Source organism: Polyodon spathula, chromosome 26 (genome assembly GCF_017654505.1).
Source record: "Polyodon spathula isolate WHYD16114869_AA chromosome 26, ASM1765450v1, whole genome shotgun sequence".
Taxonomy (NCBI): domain Eukaryota; kingdom Metazoa; phylum Chordata; class Actinopteri; order Acipenseriformes; family Polyodontidae; genus Polyodon; species Polyodon spathula.
This window is the reverse complement of record NC_054559.1, coordinates 14,210,500-14,219,848: the sequence shown is the minus strand read 5'-3', so window position 1 is coordinate 14,219,848 and position 9,349 is coordinate 14,210,500. Positions and strand designations below refer to the sequence as shown.

The 9,349-nt window shown below is 36.8% G+C and overlaps 1 protein-coding gene across 1 annotated transcript; it reads left to right on the top strand.

The window, feature by feature from the left end:
- The first annotated feature begins 348 nt into the window (after nucleotides 1-348).
- Nucleotides 349-6,206, top strand: LOC121301027 (V-type proton ATPase 16 kDa proteolipid subunit). Its single transcript, XM_041230112.1, has 3 exons — nucleotides 349-620; nucleotides 4,783-4,966; nucleotides 5,270-6,206. The coding sequence occupies exons 1-3, from the start codon at nucleotides 548-550 to the stop codon at nucleotides 5,472-5,474; spliced, it is 462 nt and encodes a 153-aa protein (XP_041086046.1). The 5' UTR covers nucleotides 349-547; the 3' UTR covers nucleotides 5,475-6,206.
- Nucleotides 6,207-9,349: the final 3,143 nt, after the last annotated feature.

Below are 9,349 nucleotides of genomic sequence, written 5' to 3'. Positions count from 1 at the left end.
CACTTTTGATATTGTAATTGCGTTAAAACTTCATACCTTTAAACCTCACACTATGTAAATTAGACAGGATGCTTCACACAGTGACAACCCGCAGCGGGACACACCATGAGGTAGAACAAATAGGGGTTATGTTATAAAAAAAAAAAAATCTAAATCAACAACGCAGACTAAATATAAGTGGAAACACGTCAATAAAATACATTTTAAATGTATGATTTAGTGTGTGTGTATTATTTACCTTCTAAATAAATAAAAACACATTAAGATGTACTCAAGATTCACTTCCTCCCCTCTTTGTGCTGAATGGTGGGTGACTTGGTGGTCGGTCAGGTGATATTGTCCGCTTCGCCATTTTAAGCTGCTGCACCGGTATTTATTCAAGAAGAGATCGTTTCTAGCGCACTTGTAGTCTGGTGCTAACCTGCGTAGTGTTTAGTTGCTTTTAATTAAAGAACGGAAAGGCGTATTTTTAAAAGCAAGCAATACAGTGTTTTATTTCATTTATTTTATTGCGTGTGAGAGAAGGAAGGAAGGAAGGAAGGAAAGAATGTCCTCCGAAGCACCTGAATATTCGGCTTTCTTTGCAGTGATGGGCGCCTCTGCAGCCATGGTGTTCAGCGGTACGTGTAATGCCCTTCTGTTAAAAAATTACAAAAACATCGTTATTATAAAAGTGGGTGTCAGCAGTCTTGTAGATTTGCACGTTTGGGGAGTCGGGGGGGGGAGTGTTGTTTTTTATTATAATTGTTTTATTGTTGGTGCGAAATTAAATGGTAGTTTTATGTTCCAAGATGACGTTCCCAGTGACGTAAATGATACAAATTATTAATTTTTTTCGTTTTTTTTTTTTTCGTTTTTTTTTTTTTTGCTTCACATTACTAAATTTCATTTTGTAGTTTTAACGTTGTGGGTTTTTTTTTTTTTTTTTTTTTTTTTAATTCAGCAGCAGCGTTATTTTGTTGTATGACATGGGTTATTACAAATATGAATGCAGTGGTATCACGCCAGTACTTGGTGAAAACGATTCTTGTAACATAAAAACGCATTCGTCTGTGTTTCGTTTGCAATATCAATGAACATATTGAATTGCAGGTTATACTGTTTTTACATTTCAGTGTTTTTCAGTCAACATCCCCAACACTGCTTAGGCGCTGTCAAATTCAGGGAAATTTAACTTGGTATTTATTATTGTGAAATATATATATATATATATATATATATATATATATAAAAATGTAGCTAGATTTTGAGCTTTTAATGTACAATTAATCTATTGCACCTGTTTTTTTTTTTTTTTTCCAAGCATCCAGTTTGCCAATTTAGTTTAATGTATTTTATATATGTCTTTGCTGCTAGCTGCAGCGCATTCGGTGATTTCCGGAATTCATCGTCTTCCCTGATCGTCTTCCCATTTGCCATCTTCGTCTTGGTCTCGGCCCTTTTCGTAGACTGCTGATAGGAAATGTGACGCTGTCGTCGATACCGCTATAGTTTGCGGGGGAGGGGAGACCCCTTCGTGAGTCACATGACTGCAGGGGAATGACAATGGTATCGACATAAGATAAAGGAAGCCATTTTTTTATCCAGATGTCGGAATATTTAATAGGACATCATTCACGTTACGTACAGTTGTAGGGATCTATAGATAGTCCCACGGTTTCACGTGTTGGCTATATAAAGCCTAGACAATTCGAAATGCCGCATTGATATGTAATTGTACAAATGATTTTATGCAGCAGCCATCAACACAACTGTCATGTCATACTGTACATTGTTAGCCTTGTATTAAATAAATAAAAAAAAAAAATTAAAGCCTTGTGTAAAATGAACTGTCATCCCTAACGTTATGACACTGGGCATAAAAAAAAAAAACTGATTTCCAGAAATTATACATGGTAATGATACCATCGTTCATCTTTCCAGAATGCATAGCGTGTGTAGGTGGTTGTGTATGTCTGCTCCCGATCTTGGGTATGGAAGTGACAAATAGCAAGTCAGGCAGCAGGGAGTATGGATAGAGTATTGTCTAGCACATTTGAAGACATGGAGCAAGGAATAGCGCGATTTACATGCATTGCAATGTAACTAACTACAGAATTAACCAGTAGATGGGGTTGCTGTGTAATTTAATCACAGCTGCCTTACAGGGTGTATATTCTAGCCATTGCTTCATGTACTTCGAAAGTACTGTGTTTGCTGTAGAGGAACTAATTTGCCAGCTTTCCCACAGAGGTGAAGATTTCTTTATTTGGAAACACATTTGCTGAAGGGTGATTGATACAGATGAGATGCATTCTGAGTGGCACCCTGGCAAATAGGTGTTAGGTTGAGACTGAGTATGTTGTTGAACAAAAAAAAAAACCTGGTAAAACGGCCTACAGCAACTACAAAATTCTACACGGTGGAATTGATTGGAGATTATGGGAATTCCTACGTAAATTCATAGTCAGACTTTTCAGCTTTGGTGGCGTATGAATGTCACATGCATGCTTATGAATTGAAAACCTCACCTAACTTGACACTAACCCTAACCCTCCCCCTTTTGTGTGTATCTGCTAAAATAAAGCCATTATAAACTTGTTAAATCTTCTTTTGAATTGGTTTAAAAATAAATAACCACAAGATAAAGACTGGCTCCTTTTACAATAGTGTGTGTAATTGTATAAAATACAAGTGTCAGATTGTAGTGGCTTGTAGACCCTGAAAAAAGGCTGATGGCAAACAAAGAACAGATGAATCTTAATCTGGATAGAGTGGCAGAGCTAGGTCTTCTGATGACCTTTTTGGCATGTCAAATGTTCAATTTGAGACCCTTAATAATACAATAAATGCATGTAGTACAGCAGACCTACAGGATAGCAGTTTGATGCAACCATAAACTGAACCCTGCCTTATTCTTGTAATTACTCAAAACAAAATATTGAATATTTTGGCCCACTGTGAATTCTTATGTCTCTTCCAAGAGACCGTGTAATAACCCCATCAACAAATTCTATATTTGTCCAGTATGATCTGTATTTGCACAGAAATTTGAAATGTATTTGCTTTTCAAGGAAAGCAATGAGAACCAGAAATCTTCAAATTCCAGCACAGTTGACTGTCCTGTGGCCTTTCGTTATGGGCCAGTTCACTCTGTCCAGTCGCACAGATCTGTAAAGCTGGTGCATCTGTTTGGATTTGTTTAATGAAGTCTAGAAGTAACTACATTGCCCACGTATTCAAGTATCAATTGTTCCAGTTAGTTTCTCTGTTGGGTTAAATTAAAAACATCCAAGTGATTAATTGTCCTGTGTTTTGCTGGCATGGTCACCTGCAAGTTAGCAGAAGGCTGTGGTAAGATTGGGATCTTTTTAGTCAAATGTCCTCTGGAAATGAATGGCTGGAGACTTAGTCATACACAAGAAAGGAACATTCTGAATGAGACATGGGAGAATATTACAAATATATTAGCAATTTGATCACAATCCACCTCCCCGAGTTTTCTACATGTGGCTTCTTTAACGCGAGACTCTAGCGTGTGTTGACTTCTTTGCTTGCTGGAAGTTGAGAGAGGTGTTTGTATGCATGGTAATAAGACTTGCCATCTCTGCACATTTAAATAAGTGTGGTGGACTTGCTTCTGTGACATTATCCGAATCTGTTCAGAGACAGTACACCTGCCATGACCTTGGGAAGGGAGTGTATCATTTTAGTATTTTCCTTCCCCCGTCCCTATTTTTTTTTTTTTTGAGTGTCTTGCCATTGTTGTATTCCAAACTTCAAACGGAATATTCTGCTGTGTGCGGTGTGTATCGCCTTGTATTCAATATAAATAGGATTAGTGTGAAGAGAATATTGTTCAGGTGGACTAATTATTCATCCACGGTACTTTGAGTTAAGTGAGGTGAACTATAAGCATAATGATGGTGATAATTATACAATTCTCATGTGAAGGGACCTAATTGATGCAAGAAACAGTCTAAAACATCACACTGATGAAGGTACTATTTATTTATTTGTAGGCTGTTGTATACATTAAAATGGTGTTTTTTTAAACTGCAGATGCCACAGCATTTTTGAACGATTTTACATTGTGTGTTTCAAGCCCAACAAATGCGTTTCTACAAAAACAACCATTTACTGAATAGGAGTTGTTCCTTTTGTTTTATCATTGTTTAGAAGGGCTTTTGGAGTCCTTATCTGTAATTGCCTCTGCTGAGCAGTAGCTGTCCAAGGCTTCTTTTTAATACATCATTGTAATGCATGTTGTCTTCTATACAGAAAACACAACCTGCCAGACCTGTCTAGTGAATTACCTTTCTGGATTTATTTGGTGCAGTTCGTGCATTGACTTTACTGCATTGCTCAAGAACGGCTTAAGCTGCGATTTATAATTCAAGTCAGTCTTTTGAAGTCGCTTGCTCTTGGCTTGTTTTTTGGACCCAATCAGCATGTGTTTTTCCTAAATATTGAGTACATCTTGTACTCTTAATCAAAGATGTCACCAGTTAGAAGCCAAGTCTTCCTCTTCCATATGTAGCACATTTCCAAAGAGCATTTGGGGTACCCTCTGTTTGTAACAGTTTATAATAGTAGTTGAATAACTTGTATTAAATGTGCCTGAACTTGGATCAAATGAAGTGCATTATTTATTTATTTTTTTAAATACAAGGACTAATGTGTAAACGTATATTTAAAGACTACAAGAAAAAGCTAAAACTTGGCGTTCACGCTTTAGGAACATCTGTAAAATGTAGTTAGTTCTTCTGAGTGTAATTGTTTTTCCTCTTCCTCTGTTTCCAGCCTTGGGAGCAGCCTATGGCACAGCGAAGAGTGGAACAGGTATTGCAGCCATGTCGGTGATGAGGCCGGAGCTGATCATGAAGTCCATCATCCCCGTAGTCATGGCGGGTATCATTGCTATCTACGGCCTGGTCGTGGCAGTGCTAATCGCCAACTCCCTTGCACCAGGCATCACACTGTTCAAGTGAGTGCAATAGGAGGGACTTTACATCAATACCTCACTCTGTTAAACTTAATGTGTTTGTTACATTTCAATTGTGGAAGTGTGACATACCAATGAACGGATTTACAGAGAGACATCTTATATCACCGTGTGTTTTGCACCAAAAAAAAGCATATTGAATTTAAGTGAAATTTATATGATCAAAATGTGTAAATTTTAGGTCTCTCAGTAGTAAGGCCCTATGTGATGCTTAAATGGCTTAAGACTGTAACTGTGATTCCTGTTTCAAATCTGTAACCTCTGTTTATTTTTTGTCGTTTCCAGGAGCTTTCTACAGCTTGGAGCAGGGTTGAGTGTTGGTCTCAGTGGGCTGGCAGCTGGCTTTGCCATCGGCATCGTGGGAGACGCGGGAGTCCGGGGCACAGCGCAGCAGCCCAGGTTATTTGTGGGCATGATCCTGATCCTCATTTTCGCTGAAGTCTTGGGTCTGTACGGTCTGATCGTCGCCCTGATCCTCTCCACAAAATAAATGTCCAATGCTGCTAAACTAAACTCAAATAAATAAATAAAAAGCTCCGTAAAATGTTTTGGTCTTATCTCCACGATGTGTACAGTTGTCTCAATTTGGTAGTCAACTTCTTGTAAATGCGCAATGTATGTTTAGTGATTCGTCTGTGTGTGTGTGTGTGTGTGTGTGTGTGTGTGTTTTACAGAGCTAGATTATTACTTATATTTTTTTGCAGGTTAGCCAAGGTTATTTGTCTCCCAGTGTCTTGGGAGAACTGACTGGGGCTAACCTGGTGGGACACTGTTTACAGTTTCCATGTTGACGTTGAGGAACTATCTATACACATATGGAATAGAGATGCTTTCTTTTTCACTGGATATTTTATTTATAAAGATTTGAAATGTTCATACAATTAAGTGGAGCAAAGTCCTTTTATTGAATCCCCCATGATAAATATATATTATAAATAAATAAATATATGTATGTATAGGTAGGTTATTGCACCGTGGGTAATTGTGAAGTGCTTGGAATTCCTTTGGGTGTAATTGGTTTTAAAAAGGAGATTGCTGTTAGTGTCCTGGTATTGGAGTGGGAGTTCTCTCTTTGTGTGTTTAATTATAATGCAGACATTCTCAAAACACTTGTAATATGTTTTCCTGTAGTACATCTGTATGATTCTATTGCATTAAGGTGTGCACCCAGTGATGGGTTTCATATGTCTTAATATTTCCAAATAAATTTCCTCAACTTGTGTATCCTGTATATGGACCTTTTTTTTCTGTGGGGGTGGGGTACTCGGTTACTAATTATCATTGTGTGTGTTTTTTTTCCGCTCAATTTTACCGGAAGACCTATTTATTATACTAGCCCTTAATTCCTATTCATGGAACCTGCAACCACCTGGTTTAACAGACACAAATGTCAGTGTATTAGTAAGAAGGAAATTGTTGACCACTGCATTATAAAATAAGCGTAGTAATCTCCATATACATTCTCAAGGAGTGTTCATTTTTGGAGGGGGGGTGGGGTGCGAAACAGACCCTTGAATGCATAGATCTACCTGGGCTTGCACAGTAGTAAGGACTTACAGCCACATTTGGGTCGGTATTCGATTGCATCCCTCTACAGAAACAAAAACTTGAGTGATTCAGACTTGTTAGGTGCTTAGTGTTAATCTAGACTTCTAATTCTCCAAAAAAATACCTGATCTTTAAATGTTTAAAAATTCAAACTTTAAACTAAACAAATGCATTCATGGCCACCCTATTAGTTACAGGTGAAACAGTGTAAAACAGTGACAGCTGAAGAACTAGTAATTATCTGGTTTGTGATTTTACAAAAAAGTTCATAATACAATGTTATCATGATGTATTGGAAAGGTAAATGTGCACATTGCATTTTAAAAGTATTCTATTTGTACATATATTGAAGTATAATACAAAGAAGGGTACACTTGACCAACATATTATTCAATATTCATTCATGTTCAAACAAAAGCATCTTTTAATATTTATGACATCTCATAATGATAAACTATAACGGACACTGAAGTTGAAATGGGGGGGGGGGGGGGGGTGTTTTTAAAAAAAAAAAAAGATGCAAAGCAGGAAAAATTACCTTAATGAGCAAAAATACACAAGTGGGTCTACATAAGATCTGACTCAAAAGAAGAAAAAAATGTAGCAATAGACAAGTTTGCTTTTGCAAATACAACCTGCAACCTGTAGTAGTTCCATTAAAGGCAATACAACTTTGTGCTGTGCAAAATAGAAAGATAGAAAAATGTTTTACTAAAACTTTTTTGGTTTAGTAAAATGCTGTCTTATAATTGTTCTTTTCTTTGGCTGTTTAAATTGTGTTTTATTGGTTTGTGCCTTGTGTGTGATCTAGTAGATTGTGCTGATTCAAGTGCTTTGGGAGTATACAGATCCTCCCACCCGCCCCGATCCTCAATCCGAGGCACCTTCCCAAAGCCTTCTATACCAACAATTGAGAACCCCAGGACTCATCCCCCGAGAAACCAGCAGATTGACTAATTCAACATCTGAGAAGAAACAGAGAGGGGGGGGGCACCATGTTTGGAGATATTGTCATATCTGAGGAAAGGTTTATCAGTCCATTCAAACTTGCTAGCACTGACACTCTTTTGGAAAGTCTGACAATCGATAAGTTGTTGGGCTTTCCAAAAGAGTTCAAAACCTGTCCCAGGGTCATAAGAACCAAAATATGAAAAAGAAATACTCGAGCAACAATACTCAGAACAGGCAAAAATGGCATAAAAGGATACGGGAAAGTACAAATGCCATTTGCTTGTTTTTTAATGTATTTTTGGTCTATGAGGGAATCTTCAAGGAAACTTTGCATTTAATCCTTTCCAAAATACAGTACATGCTGGTATGAAAAGGATTTCAGTTTTTGATGGGTTGATGAGGAGGTAACGGCACGCCATCCAGGTTTGGATAGCGACCAGACAGGCTGATATACGGGCCAGGTCAGGGGTAAAAGAGGGGAATGGCCAGATGGTTCTATTATATATTACATATTATCATTACTGTATTGCAATATCATAACCATATCTTATCACATGACTTGTCAGATATGGCAAAATTAAGTGCAGCAGAGAAACAAAAAAGATACAAGCACAGTTGTTCCTTTAGAAAATGTATTCAAAATATTTTAAACGATTAAATTGTTATAATAAAACATCTTAATTGATAATTTTCAATGTATTTTAAACTAATGTCAGCTTTCAAAATTTGATATATTTGTTAACAGTTCATAAATTAATGCAGTTTGTTGATATAACAATGTGTCAATGTCATTGGTGTTACATTGTGTCAGTGGTGTCACTGCACGGAGGATTGATGCTCTGGTAACAAGAATGCCACAATCTAAATATTCATCATTTCAACATGCCTACTTGTAACATTATTTGAAAGACAACATGTTAAGGACATACTTATGCAAGTTTGATGAAACACATTCAATTATTGTTTAAGTTAGATGAAAAATGGGCCAGCTCAAATCGATAAATAAGATGCAATGCAATTTTACACATACTTTAAAAAAAAAAAAAAAAAAGAAAGAATTATAAAAATCTTATTTTAGAATTGTTAAAAGACATTCCTTTCCTAAACATGTTGAGCAAAAAAAAACCCCAAAAAACAAATAAGATTGTGGTTAACCAATAGCTGCATTTCATGTATGCACAACACCACTGACAAAAGAATAGCTTAACCACTATTTGATTAAAAATATTAAAATAACTGAAATTCATTAAGCTCTAAGATTAGTTGTAGATGAAAGATAAGATATTTACAAATGCATTACTTTTTCTTAATGAATGTTGAGTTTCATTTCTAAGAAATTTTCAGATCCAAAAGCCACCGCATTTGTAGAATGACCCATGTACTATATCTTCTCAGCTTGCATTGACGGGTCAATTCCAGCAGTGCTCCCAAGCTTTGCCATTCCTCTTCATCCTCCTCTCTCCAGCTCCTTGTACATGCTCTATACAGGACCTCAGAAAAGGAAACTTCTACAGATCCAGGCAAGAAGATCAATTCCTAAATCACTTCAGTTGTAATGCAGCGCTGTTTTTTGTCGCCCTCTACTGGTTTCTGTAAAATCAAAATTGATTTTTTCTTTTTTTTTTTTAATCCTTGCTTAAAATAGGCTTCGTTGGAATCGGAGGCGAAGCTACAAATTGTAAAGTGATACAATAGTTTAAGACATAGATTTAATGAGACGCTCTATCTGTTAGCTACCACTCTTCCCTAAAAATACAAAACTAATTTTTAAGGTTGGACTGGGCTGTTTCCGGTTTTAAAGGGTGACGTAACCGACCACAAATAAATGATTAAAACTGGAGCAATGGAAATAGGGAACGGTTTGGG